The sequence below is a fragment of the Anomaloglossus baeobatrachus genome, chromosome 1 (genome assembly GCF_048569485.1).
Source record: "Anomaloglossus baeobatrachus isolate aAnoBae1 chromosome 1, aAnoBae1.hap1, whole genome shotgun sequence".
NCBI lineage: Eukaryota > Metazoa > Chordata > Amphibia > Anura > Aromobatidae > Anomaloglossus > Anomaloglossus baeobatrachus.
In genome coordinates, this window is record NC_134353.1 from 688,922,998 (window position 1) to 688,943,472 (window position 20,475).

Below are 20,475 nucleotides of genomic sequence, written 5' to 3' on the forward strand. Positions count from 1 at the left end.
GGCCGGATAGAACGTTCCCTGCAACGTTTTTTGCTCCGGCAAAAAAACCCACATCGCGCCGCATCCGGCCGCTGCGGCGCATTTTTCAATGCATGCCTATGGACGGCGGATGTGGCGCGATGCGGAAAAAAACGCATCCGGTCACCGCATGCGGTTTTTTCCACTGCGCATGCTCAGTAGCATGCCGCAACCGGAAAAAAACGGACGGGCCGCATGTAAAATCTTATGCAAAGGATGCGGTGTTTTCGCCGCATCCGTTGCATAGTTTTCACAGCCGGATTGAGCCGCAGTGCTCAAACCGGATGTGTGAAAGTAGCTTAAGCCCTGCAGTCGATCAGCGGCTGCCATTGCGTTGCTGCGCTCTCACTTCCACGTGTCCAAAGTTCATCCTAAAGAAGTGGCAGCCCAATAGCAGGGCCCATGTGGTATAACACATTGCTTTAATGACACCAGTCCGGGAGTATCTGTTGTTAATTATACAAGGGGCACTTCTTCAATTAAAAATACTTTATTATTTTTGCACCATTTCTGTACTGGTGGTTTCTCCTCCTTATGTAATAATCCTCTTCTTGACTTTATAAAAAGGATTAATTCCAGTATTTGAGAGCAGTTTTCTCATCCTTCCATTATGAGGATAGATAGCCTACAAAGTGGAACACAGCAGAGCAGTGGTGAAGTTATGAGGTCCATTGGGGTGATAGCCTAGAGCAGTGTTCCCCAATAGAGATGAGCGAACCGGTCGCGGTTCGGCTCGAGGTCGGTTCGCCGAACGGGTGTCCCGTTCGAGTTCGGTTCGTCGAACGTTCGACGAACCGAACTCGAGCCAATAGGCTATAATGGGAGGCAATCACAAACACATAAAAATGCATTATAAATGTACACAAACAGTTAATAAACATTGCCATAACACTTACCGGTCCTCGCGATCCCTTCTGCACTCTGTCTCCTGCCACTATTCCATCCGATGATCGCTGAATCCTCCCGGTGACGGCACTGCCAGCAGAGATGCAGGACCTATCGTGACGTCAAAATAGCCATGTGACCAGTCACGTGGCTATTATCTCATTGGCTACAGACTGGTCACATGACTATGACACGTCATGTAGGACCTGCGAGTGCATCTCTCCGGTACACGGTGCACATATGTGTATCGCCGTGTACCGGCGACATGCTCTAGCACACGGTCGACTCCCCGTTCCGTTAGGGACCGGCTGACACAGCCGGTCATTAACGGAGATCACCGTTGCCATAGCAATGCAGTTAGCGGTGACGTCACCGCTAACCGCGGCTCCGAGAGCACCGTTGCTATGGTAACGCGTCTGTCAGCGTTACCACTGTTAGAGCTGACAGCCAGCACTGATCACTCACGGAGTGAAGGCTGCACGCTGCTTCCCGATTGTAGTGAGGATTGTACTGAGGATGAGGTTTCCCAGCCCCAAGTGATGGGCTGGTGAACCTCATCCTCACTACAATCGTCACTACTACTACACTAGAAAGAAAGAAGACAGAAGAGCAGGATCGTGGAGGGCTGACAGGGGGTAATAAAGATGGAGTCTCTAATGTGTCTGTGTATTTATTTCTATTAAAGTACTTTTTCTCTGTGTGGTGTTTTTTTTAACCCTTTATTGGAGATTCTTAATGGCCGGGTCAAACGTGCCTGACATTAAGAATCTCTGGCTTAATACTGGCTAGTAAAACAAAGCCAGTATTAACTCATGATTACCCAACAAGCCACCCGGCTCCAGGGCTGTTGGAAGAGTTGGATACAGCGCCAGATGATGGCGCTTCTATGAGAGCGCCATTTTCTGGGACGGCTGCGGACTGAAATCCGCAGCAGTGGCGCCCAGAAACCTCGGGCTAACCTGTGCTGCGGATTCCAATCCCCAGCTGCCTAGTTGTACCCGGCTGGACACAAAAATGGGGCGAAGCCCACGTCATTTGTTTTTTAATTATTTCATGAAATAAGTGAAATAATTAAAAAAAAACGAGCTTCCCTATATTTTTGGTTCCCAGCCGGGTACAAATAGGCAACTGGGGGTTGGAGGCAGCCCGTGGCTGCCTGCTGTACCTGGCTAGCATAAAAAAATATGGCGAAGCCCACGTCATTTTTTTGGTGGGCTAAAAAATTCTGCATACAGTCCTGGATGGAGTATGCTGAGCCTTGTAGTTCTGCAGCTGCTGTCTCCTCTTCTCCATACAGACAGACAACAGCTGCAGAACTACAAGGCTCAGCATACTCTATCCAGGACTGTATGCAGAAGTTTTTTGCCCCCTGAAAACATTATGTGGGCTTCGCCATATTTTTGTATGCTAGCCAGGTACAGCAGGCAGGTACGGCTGCCCCCAACCCCCAGTTGCCTATTTGTACCCGGCTGGGAACCAAAAATAAAGGGAAGCCCTTTTTTTATTATTTCATGAATTTCATGAAATAATTAGAAAACAAATGACGTAGGCTTCGCCCCATTTTTGTGTCCAGCCAGGTACAACTAGGCAGCTGGAGATTAGAATCCGCAGCACAGGTTGGCCTGAGCTTTCTGGGCCCCACTGCTGCGAATTGCAGTCTGCAGCCGCCTCAGAAAATGGCATTTTCATAGAAGCGCCATCTTCTGGCGCTGTATCCAACTCTTCCAGCACCTGCCTGCTATACCTGGCTAGCATACAAAAAAATGGCGAAGCTCACGTCCTTTTTTTGTAGTTTTTTGGCAAAAAAAATAAAAAATGCTTCCCTGGATTTTCCATTGCCAGTGAAGGTAACACCAAGCAGTGGGGGTTAGCAGCCAGTAGCTGCTTGGATTACCCTTAGCTAGCAATACAAAAAATGCAGCGGGAGCCCATATATATTTTTTTTAATTATTTATTTAAATAACTAAAAATAAAATGGGCTTCCCTGTATTTTGATTGCTGGACATCACAGTGCTGTAAAAATAAATCTTTAAAAAAATGACGTAGCGCTCCGCGGTATTTTTGATTCTCAGCGCAGATAAAGCAGACAGCTATGGGTTGCCACCCCCATCTGCCTGCCGTTACCTTGGTTGGCAATCAAAATACAGGGAAGCCCATTAATTTTTTCTATTTAAAAAATAGTTAAAAAAAAAATGACGTTGGGTCCCCCCATTTTTGATAGCCAGCTAGGGTAAAGCAGACGGCTGTAGCCTGAAAACCACAGCTGGCAGCTTTACCGTGGTTGGGGATCCAATATGGAGGTCCCCTCAGGCTCTTTTTTATAATTATTTTATAAATATTAATAATTACACAATAAAAGTAGGGTCCCCCCCAAATTGGATCACCAGCCAAGGTAAAGCGGACAGCTGTGGTCTGGTATTCTCAGGGTGGGAAGGTCCATAGTTATTGGGCCTTCACAGCCTAAAAATAGCAGGCCGCAGGTACCCCAGACGTGGCGCATCCACTAGATGCGCCAATCCTGGCGCTTCACCCCAGCTCATCCCGTGCCCTGGTGCAGTGGCAAACGGGGTAATAAATCGGGTTGATACTAGCTGTAAAGTAACCTGAGATCAAGCCCAGCAGTTTGTGATGTCATGGCGTCTATTAGATACCCAACATCATAAACTGTCAGTACTAACAAAAAAAAAAAAAATCGACAAAAGAAATTTATTTGAAAAAACAGTCCCCAAAACATTTCCTCTTTCACCAATTTATTGTAAGAAAAAAAATAAAGGGGTCCCACGACGACTCTGGACCGTCTAGAATATGGGGGGGAGACACTCAGGGAACATATCCCCCATTTTCTAGGAGTGCGGACCCTTCATGTGAGGAGTGTGGGTGCAATGAATCTGCACTCACTCTTCTCGGGTCCACAGCAGCAGAGTCCATGTCGTAATGGTTGCTACCAAAGCTGCAATGCCCTGCTCATGAGGTAAGGGCATGCCTAATCAGGAGAACTACTGTAGAGGAAGCTCTGCTCACTGGTATATAGGTGCTCAGAGGTAATAATAGATAAAATTAGTGAGTAACCTCGGCACTCTAAATCTCCCAGACTAAGTCAGTAAGTCACAACGGATAGTAATGCAAAATCACTCTTTATTGGTCCGTATTAAGAAAAAAAAATTTTTTCATAAGCATATATGTTTTTGTCCAAAACAAGTTACAAATGACGTTTCGGCCTGAGCCTTCGTCAGATTGGACTTATCTGCATGTAATCATGAAAAATGACAATAATCAGTATCACATAAGAGTGAGAGAACAATAACATAAACTCGAACAATGTAGAGGTACAATTGGGATGCAGCAAAAAAATTGCAACACAGCAAGAAATGAAACACATGATACAAATGTCATAATACAGTACAAGGACAATATAGTAATGACAAATATGGGGTCAGAGTAGGCTTAGACAGCTCTGGTACGAAAGAGATGTCAATCATAAAGTAACATGTGCAGTAGGTGTAGAGCTACAGTATGCATGGCAGAGCTAATGGGTAGACCGACCATAGAAAAAGAACGGAGAAAAAGTGGAGAAAAAGTGGAGAAAAAATGGAGAAAAAAATGGAGAAAAAGTGGAGAAAAAAATGGAGAAAAAGTGGAGAAAAAATGTAGAAAAAGTGGAGAAAAAGTGGAGAAAAAAATGGAGAAAAAGTGGAGAAAAAAATGGAGAAAAAGTGGAGAAAAAGTGGAGAAAAAATGGAGAATAAGTGGAGAAAAAAAGGAGAAAAAAATGGAGAAAAAGTGGAGAAAAAGTGGAGAAAAAATGGAGAAAAAAATGGAGAAAAAGTGGAGAAAAAATGTAGAAAAAGTGGAGAAAAAGTGGAGAAAAAGTGGAGAAAAAATGGAGAAAAAGTGGAGAAAAAGTGGAGTAAAAGTGGAGAAAAAGTGGAGAATAAGTGGAGAAAAAATGGAGAATAAGTGGAGAAAAAAATGGAGAAAAAGTGGAGAAAAAAATGGAGAAAAAGTGGAGAAAAAGTGGAGAAAAAGTGGAGAAAAAAATGGAGAAAAAGTGGAGAAAAAATGGAGAAATAAATGGAGAAAAAGTGGAGAAAAAGTGGAGAAAAAAGTGGAGAAAAAGTGGAGAAAAAGTGGAGAAAAAGTGGAGAAAAAGTGGAGAAAAAAATGGAGAAAAAGTGGAGAAAAAGTGGAGAAAAAGTGGAGAATAAGTGGAGAAAAAATGGAGAATAAGTGGAGAAAAAATGGAGAAAAAAAATGGAGAAAAAGTGGAGAATAAGTGGAGAAAAAAATGGAGAATAAGTGGAGAAAAAAAGGAGAAAAAAATGGAGAAAAAGTGGAGAAAAAATGGAGAAAAAAATGGAGAAAAAGTGGAGAAAAAATGTAGAAAAAGTGGAGAAAAAGTGGAGAAAAAAATGGAGAAAAAGTGGAGAAAAAGTGGAGAAAAAGTGGAGAAAAAGTGGAGAATAAGTGGAGAATAAGTGGAGTAAAAGTGGAGAAAAAGTGGAGAAAAAGTGGAGAATAAGTGGAGTAAAAGTGGAGAAAAAGTGGAGAATAAGTGGAGAAAAAATGGAGAATAAGTGGAGAAAAAAAGGAGAAAAAAATGGAGAAAAAGTGGAGAAAAAGTGGAGAAAAAATGGAGAAAAAAATGTAGAAAAAGTGGAGAAAAAATGTAGAAAAATTGGAGAAAAAATGTAGAAAAAGTGGAGAAAAAGTGGAGCACCCTTTGGTGCCTTTCATGTGGCACTAAGGGGTGCTTAGCTTTGTATTTAGCCAAAAAATAAAATAAAAAATGACGTAGGGTTCCCCCTAGTTTTGTAGCCAGCTAGGGTAAAGCAGACGGCTGCAGCCTGCAGACCACAGCTGGCAACCTCACCTTGGCTGGTAATCCAAAACTGAGGGCACCCCACGCTGTTATTTTAAATTAAATAAATAATTAAAAAAAAAAAACATGTAGGGGTCCCCCAAAATTGGATCACCAGCCAAGGTAAAGCAGACAGCTGGGGCCTGATATTCTCAGACTAGGGAGGTCCATGGTTATTGGACTCTCCCCAGCCTAAAAATAGCAGGCCGCAGCCGCCCCAGAAGTGGCGCATCCATTAGATGCGCCAATCCTGGTGCTTCGCCCCAGCTCATCCCGCGCCCTGGTGCGGTGGCAAACGGGGTAATATATGGGGTTAATACCAGATGTGTAATGCCACCTGGCATCAAGCCCTGGGGTTGGTGAGGTCAGGCGTCTATCAGATACCCGACATCACCAACCCAGTCAGTAATAAAAAAAAATAGACGACAAACACATTTTTATTTGAAAAAACACTCCCCAAAACATTCCCTCTTTAACCAATTTATTAGAATGAAAAACAAATCCAGGTCTGGTGTAATCCAAGGGGTTGCCATGACGATCCACACTGTCCCAGTCAATGAAGAGCAGGATGTTCCCCATTGGCTGGGAGAGCAGTGCAGTGACCTGAGCTAACATCAATGGGTTAGCCCCAGGTCACTGCAGGGCATGACAAGTGCTGCTGTCAGCGAGGTACATTACCTGCGCTGATCTCCAGCACACTGACAGCCCCTGTCACTGAGTTCAATGACCGGCGCCTTCACATCAAGTATCGCGAGAGGCCCGTGACGTCACTGTGATGCCCTGGGCAAGCCAGGGGTCACAGGTCACAACACCACCACACCCCACACCCCAGGTAGGCACATCACAGCTAAACTACAAATCCTTGTTGCCTTCCTCCAGAGACTGATGATTCACACCAGGGGGTGGGCCAGGCGGTTGGCTCCGCCCACCGAGGAGATCACAGCTCTGGAGGCGGGAGAAACCAGGCAGTCAGCTCAGGGAAGAGCTTGAGAGAGGAGTGGAGGAGTAGCCCAGGCAGGGCTTGAGTAAACAACAGCTAAGTGAAAGTGAAGGAAGTAAAGTGGAAAAGGAGGAAAGCAAGAGTGGTGACAGAACAGAAGGAGTGTGCAAAGCCTGAAGAGTCCAGCTAAGTGCAGGGCAGGTCAGCAAGGTCAGCAACGGCGGTGACTGTCTGGAGGGGGACCGTTTGGAAGTTCCTGGAAGGACCCCGTTGGCTGTGTGCCCGGCGGTCCGGAGCAGTGTTCCGAAGGACAGTCAGCACCAGGGCAGGGGCCTCTCGGACCCCGGCAAGGCTAGGAGTCGCCGAAAATTGCCAAATCCGTCAGTGAAGGGGACGTAGATCCCCCAACAACCAAGTCCCGATTGAAGGCAACAGCCCAACCAGAGTAGGAGAGACACCGCCACCGCCACGGCACCAGTTTCTCAGGGCCAGCGCCTGCGGGCAAAGCGTAGGGCTCCTCCGGCCCAGATTGAAGCCGGGGAGCGGGTAACCGGAGGGAATCCACCGCTACCACAAATCAACCAAAGGTGCAAGGAAGAGGGACATCACCGTCACCTACCGGTAGTGCAGGTGCAGCCGTCCGTGGGACCGTCCTACCAGCCGTTTGGTTTACCGTAAAACTGTGTTCACGTCTCAGGCTGAGTGAGTACCACAGTGCCGCAAGGCACAGCGCTGCCCCCGCGTCCCTGCGCCCACCAGGCCCTGCACCTCCCAAACCATCACCGGGCCCCGGGATCACCAACCCCTGCCCACGGAGGGGCAACACAACACCTGGCTGCTCCGCATCACCATCCCCGGGATCCCCGTATTGAGCAGCGGTGGTGAAATCACCACAACCGTGGGTGGCGTCACGGACTATAAACAATCCCCACACCCAACAACCCCTTTCACTCACGGGCGAGGAGTGCCGCTCGAGAAACCCCCGGGATCCGGCCTACAGCTCGAGCCACCACTGAGCAGCGGCCGCCGGACCCGAGCAGAAGGGGGCGAGCGTAGTGTGCTGACACCCTCCTCCCCGCCCGCGACAACTTGGCGTCACGAACAGGATCTTACCGCTCTGCCGTCTGGTAGAGGTGCGCCTTGTTACCGCCGGAGGTATCCGGCAGAAAAATTTCAGAAGCCGCCATCTTTGGCGCGAAAAGTTCCCGCTCGAGCGTCTTCTCGAGTAGCAGAGGCGCGAAGGCCAAAACCCCGCCCCGAGAGAGGAGGGGCCGAAAAGAGCTAAGGGGGACGCGATGGCGGCCGGCGGCATGTAGTCGCAGCTATAAAAGCAGGGACGCCAGGACCCTGCAAGCATACCGTTCCTGGAAGGAAGAGAGAAAGTCACCATGTGGATGCCGTCCCGAAACACCGTGGCCCCCGCGCCGGGAACCGCAGCGTGGGTGGAAATCCGGACCGCGCAGCTCCATCTAAGGGTGCAGGTCAAGATGCAGCTCCTCTTGGAGGAGTGGGAGACCGACATGGCGGACGTTATAGCCACCGTGCGGAGACGCGAGGAGGAAGCGGAGGAAGGAAGGGTGAGTGACCCACGCCCCTATGTCCCGGAGGGACCGGTCGCTGCGGCTGAGGGACCCGGTCCAAGCCCTCTCCCCCCGTTGCCTCCCTCGCCACCCGTCTCGGGGGCCGTGACCTCGCCACTAGGCCCGCTACCACCGCAACCGGTAGCGATACCCAGCCCGTCCGCCCCAGCGGACCGACATGTAGCCGGAGCCCGTAGCAAACCGGAGGTGTTGCCATGGAAGGCTCCGAAGATTGTACTAGAGACAGTCCCCGAGCAGTTTCCCGAGCCGGAGCCGATGACCCGCTCCGAGCCGAAGGCCCAGCTGCGGAAAGCCCCTGTGCCCATCCCCCACACCTCGGCTGAGGTAGCGCCGGGTTGTTGCTGCAAGGCAGTGCCCAAGGCCAAGACACCGCGGGATACGCCGCCCACCTTCCTGACAGTGGGTAACGTTCTGGATGTCCCGCGGGGCCCAACCCGTGCGCCGGCGCTGGCAGCAGCGCCGTATTGGGATAGGGAGCCGACATTGCTGGGCCTGGAGATCGCGGAGAGGGAGAGAGCGGAAACCGTAACCGTAAACCGTTGGCAACGTTAAAAGTAAATGTGCCTCCCGTCTTGGGAAGTTATTATTAAAAATGTATATATGTTAATTCCCATATGTTATCTTTTTCAGAAAAATAAAACCGGTGTAGGACGGCAGCCCGCGGACGGTCTGCATTTTGCTAAGGGGGAATGTGACGCCCTGGGCAAGCCAGGGGTCACAGGTCACAACACCACCACACCCCACACCCCAGGTAGGCACATCACAGCTAAACTACAAATCCTTGTTGCCTTCCTCCAGAGACTGATGATTCACACCAGGGGGTGGGCCAGGCGGTTGGCTCCGCCCACCGAGGAGATCACAGCTCTGGAGGCGGGAGAAACCAGGCAGTCAGCTCAGGGAAGAGCTTGAGAGAGGAGTGGAGGAGTAGCCCAGGCAGGGCTTGAGTAAACAACAGCTAAGTGAAAGTGAAGGAAGTAAAGTGGAAAAGGAGGAAAGCAAGAGTGGTGACAGAACAGAAGGAGTGTGCAAAGCCTGAAGAGTCCAGCTAAGTGCAGGGCAGGTCAGCAAGGTCAGCAACGGCGGTGACTGTCTGGAGGGGGACCGTTTGGAAGTTCCCGGAAGGACCCCGTTGGCTGTGTGCCCGGCAGTCCGGAGCAGTGTTCCGAAGGACAGTCAGCACCAGGGCAGGGGCCTCTCGGACCACGGCAAGGCTAGGAGTCGCCGAAAATTGCCAAATCCGTCAGTGAAGGGGACGTAGATCCCCCAACAACCAAGTCCCGATTGAAGGCAACAGCCCAACCAGAGTAGGAGAGACACCGCCACCGCCACGGCACCAGTTTCTCAGGGCCAGCGCCTGCGGGCAAAGCGTAGGGCTCCTCCGGCCCAGATTGAAGCCGGGGAGCGGGTAACCGGAGGGAATCCACCGCTACCACAAATCAACCAAAGGTGCAAGGAAGAGGGACATCACCGTCACCTACCGGGAGTGCAGGTGCAGCCGTCCGTGGGACCGTCCTACCAGCCGTTTGGTTTACCGTAAAACTGTGTTCACGTCTCAGGCTGAGTGAGTACCACAGTGCCGCAAGGCACAGCGCTGCCCCCGCGTCCCTGCGCCCACCAGGCCCTGCACCTCCCAAACCATCACCGGGCCCCGGGATCACCAACCCCTGACCACGGAGGGGCAACACAACACCTGGCTGCTCCGCATCACCATCCCCGGGATCCCCGTATTGAGCAGCGGTGGTGAAATCACCACAACCGTGGGTGGCGTCACGGACTATAAACAAACCCCACACCCAACAACCCCTTTCACTCACGGGCGAGGAGTGCCGCTCGAGAAACCCCCGGGATCCGGCCTACAGCTCGAGCCACCACTGAGCAGCGGCCGCCGGACCCGAGCAGAAGGGGGCGAGCGTAGTGTGCTGACACCCTCCTCCCCGCCCGCGACATCACCGCTAGTCAGTCTCGGGTCGGAAGCGAGAGGTGATGTGACAAGCGGCGGCCATGGAGGACAGTGACAGCGCTGAGGTCGGGATGGCGGGACTTCATCACCGCAGGTAAGCCGAGCGGGGCCATGTGTGCAGAGAGTGTGTGTGTGTGTGTGTGTGTGTGTATGTGTACGTGTGTACAATGCATGCCGCGGGCAGGAGGGGGCGGAGCGAGCTGAGCGGGGAAGTGTGGGCTTCCTGCACGTAACTAGGATAAACATCGGGTTACTAACCAAAGCGCTTTGGTTGGATACCCGATGTTTATCTTGGTTACCAGCTTCTGGCAGGCTGCCAGCGATGGCTCCTGCACACTGTAGCTGTAAAAAGCCCTGCTTTTTGCTGCTAGAACCGTTCTCGAACGTATCTAGAACTATCGAGCTTTTGCAAAAAGCTCGAGTTCTAGTTCGATCTCGAACAGCCCCCAAAATCACTCGAGCTTAGAACTGGAGAACCTCGAACCGCGAACCGCGCTCAACTCTATTCCCCAACTGCAGACCTGAAGAGCCAGCAACAAGTGCATGTTTTCAGAGTTTCCTTACCATTGCACAGGTTGTGGAATCATCACCTATGCGGGTGTCATGAGTGTGTCGCACCCCGCTGAGACTTTTTGAGGATTGGTGATCAGAAGATCACTGCATTTGTTTAATAGCAGATCCATTTTAGAATTCGCTCATCACCTATGCGGAGTAGGAGAGTATTTAATTCCATTTGGTGCTGAAGGGGTTAAGGTCTCTTTTCTATCCTGTTGAGATTAACTTGTACCTGTTTAATCACAGCTGCAGGCATGCCCTTTTGCTATATAATTTCACTCCTCACTCTCTCCTACATCAGCTATATCTCATTCTATAACTGACCACTTTGAAGGAGCCTGGTTCTGGAGCATCTAAGGTGCAACTGAGAAGTAACTGTGGATGACTATTTGTTGTGTCTTTACCCTGTTTAGCTTACCTTCCTCGTGTTGTGTTATTCTAGTGGTGAGACTAACATCTCGCTGGCCTTGGCATTAGTCAGAGTATGCTCAGGGCCAGCAAAGGCCTAGGTACATAACGACGCACAGGGGGAAGTACCTGTTTAGGGATGTTAGACAATGCTGGGATCAGCCTCAGTTGAGTGTTAGGAGGTGACTTCGCTTTCCCTAGCACCAGAGCCATCCCTTGTATTTTTTCCTTGATGTTCTCTTTGTGTTGCGTCACTCACCGGGGTCCTCTAATCCCCTGCCGTGACAGAAGGTGATTACATTATCACCTGTGCAATAATAAAGAAATCCTGAGAACATGCCCTGTTGGCGGCTCTTGAGGGCTGGAGTTGGGGATCACTGACCTAGAGAGTACATGAAGGAAAACCATAAACATGATTCAAACTGGGGTTCTACTCTAAAAAGTGGATAGGCTGAAGATATGTACTGCTATCTGTGCCTAAAGAACAGAGGATCCTATAGAATATAGTACTGATATCCTGGATAAAGGAGTCCCACCGCCCAGGGAAAGAAACAGCTGTTCAGTAATTTTATTAAAGCTGCAGTAAGATAAAAGTAAGTGCTCCTCTAAGTACTGATTGCAGGACTGATTTTACATGGCATGTGCCATACTATGACAAGAAACAATACTCCCAGCAGCAATTTCTATTTTACTGTTGATGTGTGAGGCTGAGCAGGCATTTTGACCACTGTGAGACATGTTGGACAAAGGAGACCTAACAACCTCACCATGTGTGATCCATAAGCAATGGTGGTGCTTCTTGAAAATTTTTTTCTAGCCCAAGACAACCCCTTTTACAGTTATTTACAAAAGACAGTATTGATGTTGAGAATGGAACAATTCACTAATGACAGAAGCAAATGCAGGGATGAGTTTTATCAGATAGAATGACACTAACAAAATAAGAAGTGTGTGTCACAAAAAAGAACCATTATGTGAAGTGCCAGGGGAGAAAATCAAATTATGCTAAAACATAGACACTCTCTACCAGCAGATATGTCTCACAATAAACTTCTATCACCGAAGTAGAAATATACCAATTCAATTGGATATGTATAGCAAGGGTAGAATACAATTAAAACATAACCTTTAAAGGGAACATGTCAGGTCCAATATGCACCCAGAACCACGAACAGTTCTGGGTGCATATTGCTAATCCCTGTCTAACTGTCCCGGTATACACAAGCATAAATAAAGGGATCTTTAGAAAAAGTATTTCTAAAGATCTTGTATCGTATGCTAATGAGCGAGGGCACTAGTCCCCTGGGCGTTAGTTCCCCGGCTAGTCGCCCCCATTAGCATGTTAGTACGCCCCTGTGGGTGTGCTATCATGCTAATGAATACGCAGTGTCACAGGATGATTTCACTCACCTCTCCATCACCGCCATCGCGTTCGACAGGGGATTTCGTCTCAGTGTGCATGACCCCGGAGTTTGGGTCATGCCACTACTTCAGTTTGAAGCCAGGACGCGTACACCTGGCTTCATAGTGTGCATGACTCAAACTCCGGGGTCATGCGCACTGAGCGGAAATCCCCCGTCGGGTGGCGATGGCAGCAGAGAGGTCAGTGAGATCATCCTCTGATGCTGCGTATTCATTAGCATGTTAGCACACCCACAGGGGCGTACTAACATTCTAATGGAGGTGATTGGCCAGGGAACTAATGCCCAGGAGGCTAGTCCCCACACTCATTAGCATACGATAAAAGATCTTTAGAAATACGTTTTCTAAATATCTCTTTATCTATGCTAGTGTATACAGGGACAGTTAGCCAGGGATTAGCAATACACACCCAGAACTGCTCGTGGTCCTGGGTGCATATTGGACCTGACAGGTTCCCTTTAATCAATTAATAGGTAAAAATGGAAAAAACATTGAGACATAAACACCTATACCTGCAGGGCTGTGCAACAGGCAGTATTGCAAATGCCCGCTGGCAGTGAATCTGTATTATTGTGCAAATGAGCAATATTGCACTAAACGTCAGGAAAAAACAAACACAATACAAAGTGCACATGTGCAAGAAACAAAAGTGCACTAGTGGGTATAGTGAACCCTCATAACTCTTATGTACGCAATAATATTGCCCTATAATCACAAAAGTGCAAGTGATAATTGATGACCCAGTGTATAAAAAATGACTACTAAAAAACTGGAAATGACATAATCTGGAACTGTCTCACCATATTCCTTGATGTCCTCCATATATGTCCTAACAAAGTCATGGATGGCACCCAAGATAGGTGGTGGAGACACCCATACAGATCCAGGGAAGTACATGTGAGCAGGTGTTATCTAAGGAAGACCCCAAGGGCACTATGTGGATCTAGAAGGCTGTTTCTCCCCCTATCTTGGGTGCCATCCATGAGTTTATTGGGACATATATGGAGGACATCAAGGAATACGGTGAGACTGTTTGTCCCTGAGGTTTAGTGCAATATTTCTCATTTGCACAATCCTACAGGTTCACTGCCAGCGTGTATGCGCAATACTGCCTGGTGCACAATCCTGCAGGTATAGGTGTTTATGTATCAATATTTCTTTTTCCATTTTTTTGCTATTAATTTATTAAAGGTTATTTTTTAATTGTATTCTACCCTTGCTACACATATTCCCTACCAGCAGAAATGAACACATGATCTGAAGTCAAAGCCTGGAAGGACACTGGTGAGTATAATCCTAAGCAAATACAGATATGGCCTTTGATTTAACATAGTGATTAATTAGTATTTCTGGATTATCGTGACCTAGTCACAATATTAAAAATAGAGCTGCAAAAAAAGTAGAATTTATTGCAGTATTTGCCTTCATAAAACAGTTACATAAGGATAAGTGAGACATCTTTCATCTATTTTCTAAATCTGATTGCAATTAAGTTTGCTAAAGTGAAAGAATATTCTCAATATGTAATTACTATTTTGCCAAACCCCTAATGGGAAATCTGCCTAGATACATGGAAATATTGGGCCATGCAAACTAGCAATGCCTAATCTGTCAATCAGAAGTATGAAGAATATAGGTCAATCAAAGATGCAAAGGGAAAATGGCTGAACATCTTATCCTGAGAATTACTGGTGTTCTCTTTAGTTTAAACATGGTCGTAACTGCCTAAATGATAGTTTGTTCTGCAATTCTTTGACCAATTCTTTATCGACGGCCATGCTGAACTTATTGTGCCTGCCCTCGACGGATCGCAGACGTTACTTAGTTTGAGGCCTGGCAAGTACCAGCGTGGGAGACTAGCTGGGAATCCCTAACCCAATTCTTTGACCAGGTATGTATAATTTGGTATTCTAATATTTTTTCCCTTATTCCAAGATCATAAGGTTTCCCTATACAATGTCTTGGGGCTCATGATTTATTGGTTGACTTTTGATATTGAAGATGCCTCAATACTGATGCATAACGGGTCAGATTTGTGCACATCTTTTAATGTTTTTATGTTTTAACACATGAATCATATTTTATGAGCTAAAGTTATTGCAGTTGAAAGCACCATAAAGCCTGTTTTGATTCCTAAGTTATTCAACCCTTAACCTTATTTGGTAACATTCCCATAATGTACATTGAGAAATGTCACCGAATATACCATCATATGTTTCTACTTATAAAACCATGTCTTGTATTCATCTGTTCTATATGAATAGCTTTAATCTGCAAAACAGGCCCACGTAACTCCCCTAGAAACTCACAAAATACATGGAAGTTGTTCAGACCTTCAGATTATCTCTGCACAAGTCATTTATATTTAAATGAAGTTCATTACCTTTTCGCACATCATGCACTAAACATGAATGATTGGCTAATAACTTTTGGCACTGAAATGAAGACTGTAAAATGTGTTAGAACTGCAAACAAACAACCCAGACAGTAGCTATTTATACCGTTAAAGGGGAACAGACAAAGAATACTATACAGAGCCTACCACATGTGTATGTTTCCTTAAGAGGCCAGCATCCCCTGTTCTACTTCTCAACAGGGGTGTACATACCAATCATGGGGCCCCAAAGCAGAAGTTCTAATTGGGACCCTCCTCTAAAATATTCCAAGGGGGCACAGAAGAGCATATCTTACAACTTTACAGCCACTACAAAGTAATTTGCCTCCTATTGAAGCCCCTAGATTCCTTTTTCATTATACCCATAAAAAGTGATGCCAACAAAATTGTCTCCCACCCTTGTCACAGTATGACACACCCACAGTGACTCCCTCAACAGTACTCTCCACACTCAGTATGATGACTCTACTGTACCACCCTCAATACTATTAGCAAAGTATGGTGACCCAAACACAGTTTGATCCCCCAACTGTGACCCCCACACAGCCTTCCATACAGTATAATGGGCCTACAAGCAATATAATGGCCCCAACACAACTCTCCACATTGTATATTGGCCCCATTAGCCCTCTAAACCACAAAAACCATGTAAATTACATGTAACATTTCATTAAATTAGGCAGGCACCAACATGCCCAACCAACCCAAACACTGGGGGACACAGACAGAAGAAGCCTCTGTGCAAGAACAATATATGGGCCCATTGAAGACCTTAAAGTCCATAATGCTGAATTCCATCTGCTTTAGAGGTGGACGTAGGCCCCATGAGCTGTTGGGCCTCTGTGCGACTCCACAGGTTGCATGAATGATACGTCCGCCACTGAACCCAACAGTTATTAATGGCTTGATAAAGGCCCTGTGTTGTTCGAAACGTTGTATTTTGTGTTTTTTTTCAATGTTTGCTGGGACCAATAAAGTTTTTGGTTAATAGAAGGAGTTTTGGTGTTTTGGATGTCACAATATTTTCCTGAACCCAACTGTGACAGAGCTGGACGGGACAATAAGTTCTTTTAATGTAAAAGAGTGAAATGTGCAATGATATACACAGTGTAAATTCAGCAGCGGTGTTCAATTTGCACTTCAGATTTTTTTTACAGTGATGCAAATGACAAGCGCTGGGGAGTTTCCACTTATTTTCTATGTAGAGTTTGAATGAATTTTCATGCAAAGTCACTCCCAATGCTAGTTCTGCAATTTGCAGGGGATTTTCTGTTCGCAAATCGACAGCAGAAAATTTGCTGAATTTTCGTTATGTTTAGTTTTAAAGATATAATCTCAGATCTGTTTGAGTAAAATATCATATTTACCATAATATAACTATCATGGAGTATGATTTTTAGACCTGTGTGTTGTGCCATTCTTTTGATTTTTACATTGGTTAGCTCTGCTGCTTTGCAGCACTGGGGTGCTGGATGCAAATCCCACTAAGGACACCCTCTGCAAGGAGTTTGTATGTTCTCCCCGTGTTTGTGTGGGTTTCCTCTGGGTTGTGCGGTTTCCTCTCACACTCCAAAGACATACAGATAGGGAATTTAGGTTGTGAGCCCTAATGGGGACAGTGATGATAAGTGCTGAAGAAATATGATGGAGCTATATAAGCAAAATATGATAAATAAATATTACTTGAATGTTTTTGTCACATGATGAAAATTCGGTTTCACTAGATGGGGATTCCCCCAATTGCCATTCTATTTAAAAAAAAAAAAAAAGAGAGGATAATAAAGGAGTGGTCCAATGCGGAGTTCTTAAGGCCGCTTTACACACTGCGACATCGCTAGCCGATGCTAGCGATGTCGAGCGTGATAGCACCCGCCCCCATCGTACCGCAGATATGTGGTGATCGCTGCCGTAGCAAACATTATCGCTATGGCAGCATCACACGCACATACCTGCTCTGCGACGTCGCTGCGACCGGCGAACTGCCTCCTTTCTAAGGGGGTGGTTTGTTCAGCGGCACAGCGTCGTCACTAAGCGGCCACCCAATCAAAGCGGAGGGGCGGAGATGAGTGTGACAAACATCCCGCCCACCTCCTTCCTTCCTCATTGCTGGCGGGACGCAGGTAAGGTGAGGTTCCTCGTTCCTGTGGTGTCACACGTAGCGATGTGTGCTGCCGCAGAAATGAGGAACAACATCGTTACTGCAGAAGCAACGATATTTGGGAAGAGGGGGGCATGTCATCGATTAGCGATTTTGAACGTTTTTGCAATGATTCAAAATTGCTAATAGGTGTCACACGCAACGACATCGCTAAAGCGGCCGGATGTGCGTCACAAATTCCGTGACCCCAATGAGATCGCTTTAGCGATCTCGTGGCATATAAAGCCACCTTAAGAAAAAAGTAAAGTAGTTTAGTTGCAATATATTATTATTTTGTTCTTACCTCAAGAGATCTGAAAATACAATGGCTGCCTGGAGAAGTTAAGCAGGGCTAGTGCTTACACATCGGAGCCAATCTGCACTCTCAGAGCTGCAGTGTAACAGAGGAAAGGACAGACCCGCAGACTGGTGGGACAGGGAAAGGGATTCAGGTATCACAGTATGTCTTTCCAAACTACATACTATTATGTGAATAGTCATTGCTGCTCACTAATGGACGGTATAGATAAAGAACGAGAACAGGTAACCATCACCTATAAAGTAGCAGCCTATACATCGTACTCAACTTTATTATACTTTACATTTTAAATTACCATTGGAATGACTAGTTGGACTATGGCCAAGAAAGTATGTTACCACGTCCACGACCCATGTTAACTCTAATCTTTTTATGTGTAAATTCCAAGCTAAATTCTAGTTGTATAAACATTTACCCCCTAAGTTCCCTAACTCTGGAGACCGTAAAAAAATAAATTATATCTAGACCTTACTCAACATGTAGTGCTACTGTATATTGCTGTAGAGCACATTCACATTAAAGTCTTATCCCTATTTATCATTACTATAAAAATCCTTAAAGGAGTTTTCCACTTTTAGAAAACTGCACCGATTGATTCCTGTAACATAAAATAACACATATAGTACTCATTCTCCCACTGTCCAGCGGCAAATCTCCATTACTACTCCAGTGTTTCTGTGGCAGTGATGAAGTTATGTTGATAGCATACATCACCACTGCAGCCAATCACTGAGCTTAGCTGCAGTATGTATCAGCAGAGCTGCTGAGCTCACTGATTGGCTGCAGCGGTGATGTGAACTGTAGATACGATGCCACCACTGCAGCCATAACACAGAGGCCATAGCAGCAGTGAATACAGGAATCCTTTAAAGTCCACTTATCTAAAAAATGGAAAACCCCTTTAGTTCTGAGAAATGGCTAAACAGGCACCGAGACTTGAGGCTGGAAAATATAAAAAGCATCATGATAAGAATGCAATGTACAGAGCATGGTGGATCAATCGTTAGATATTGAGAGTTTTTTCCCATGGGAATTATAACACTTCAAAAAATGCTGCAGGTTTCATGTGCGTCCTGGTGATATCTGCAGCATGAGCCGACGTTACAGATATCATGTATGCGCTATGCATTTAAAGATTCTACTACAATACTGCTACCATCGAACGCAGGGGATGTACTTTATACATAAAAAATGGAGCATATTTAGGTTTTAAAGAGGAACGTTCAACTCTCCTTACATGTCTACTTTAGTTGATAATTGTGTTCCCCACAATATAACATCCGGAGCTCCTTTTTAAGAAATCTATTATGTCGTTCTTCTAGAAATGTATAAAGTGATGACTGGGTGTTGTCAGTTTTGGATTACATTGTCCAATTATTGCAGAAAGAATAGGGACACGCCTCTTTGACCAAGGAATAGTAGCACTTAGTTGTCAATTTATTAATCTCTTTGTGGATTCAGAGGAGCAATGCAATGTGGAATTCTAAGAAAATATGAGCCTTTATTGTTGTTTTATGAGAAATGCAGACATTTACTACAACAGACAAGTCAGGAGAGGTGACAGAGCCTCTCTAAACTGATATAGCCCAATTCAACAGATGCGGGTAAAAAACATAAGGAAACCACTGACACTTACTATGGTCCATAAGAGCCTGCAGTGCAAAGACACTTTCCCGTCTCAAAATGGCACTCTCCATTAAAACAATCAGTGCAGACAAAACCACAGTTCTCTCCATATGTACCATTACGGCATTTAGTTTCACACCTAAACATAAAAAAATATATTTATTATTTCATATAAATATATAAGCATCTTATATAACTATCTGTGCATCACTATTTTTTTTGGTAGCTTCAAATTTATTTTCAATGGATAATTTCTTTAAAAAAAATGGGTTGCCTAGCCTCAAGTTGAAAAACTGGAAACACAGCTTGAGTTAAGTAGCTTTTCATTTATAGTTGCATTAGTTGTTGTCTTGCAGCACTTGGTTGCTTGGTTTTGATAAGACAATGGGTAACATCTACATGGGTTTTGCTTGCAGCTGACCTGAGGAAGGCATCCCGCCGAAACGCGTAGTGTGCTAATTATCCGCCATCTACCAGTGTGTACAAGCCAGTGTCATTATCTGTAACATGGATATTTTTTAATCTAAGATGAAATAAAGACGAATTTTTATTTATCCGTTAGAGTTCAGCTGGATCTTTTCCATTACCTTGTTCCATTCAAGTCTAGGATGCCATTCACATATTCATGTTTATTTGCAGACCATGTTCAATGTGTCCACAAAAATAATTCCAGAGACATGTCCATTGATGATCAAAATTACCAATACAACTCTGTGTCATACTAATGAAAAATACTACTGAAGTATAAGTTCTCTATTTATTGTGCATTTGTACGTGGGCCCATGGGACACCTATGGAATTTTTGTATATACTCCGGTTTACTCCCACGCTGATAGGTTAATTAGCTTCTCAAGGTATTTTTCTGAGAAATAATTTGGTGTCACGAAAACAACGGGAAATAAATGAATCATGTACTGTATTTATAATATTAAAAGTAATCAAGTGCCTCTAAATTAGCGGTCAACCTCAGCACATAGTAGATGAAATTAAAATATTATAACAACTAGAAGGTCGGGTATTCTAGAATTTACGTATTGTGTAGTTCATGTATGATTTTTGTTATATATATATATATATATATATATAGATGTTGTTGTGTGTAGTTACCAAGTGTTTGTGTAGGGCGCTGTACATGTTCTGGGTGTTGTCTGGGTGTGGCGGGGGGTGAGAGCGGTGTTGTTTGTGTGTTGCGTTGTTTGTGGAGCACTGTGTGTCTGTAGCGTTGTGTGTGTGTTGCGCAGTTTGTGTGTGTGTGGTGTGTTTTGGGGGGAGGTATGTTTTGTGCAATGTGTGTGTTGTGCGGTATGTGCGTATATTTGTGTGTGCAGCGTTGTCTGTGTGTGGGTGTCTG

The 20,475-nt window shown here is 45.9% G+C and overlaps 1 protein-coding gene across 1 annotated transcript in view; it reads right to left on the reverse strand.

The window, feature by feature from the left end:
• Positions 1 to 20,475, reverse strand: part of SCARF2 (scavenger receptor class F member 2) — a 290,316-nt gene that overhangs the window by 121,439 nt on the left and 148,402 nt on the right. Inside the window, exon 6 of the mRNA XM_075320198.1 lies at positions 19,135 to 19,263. Within this exon, the coding sequence (XP_075176313.1) occupies positions 19,135 to 19,263 (129 nt within the window). The remainder of the gene's footprint in view (positions 1 to 19,134; positions 19,264 to 20,475) is intronic.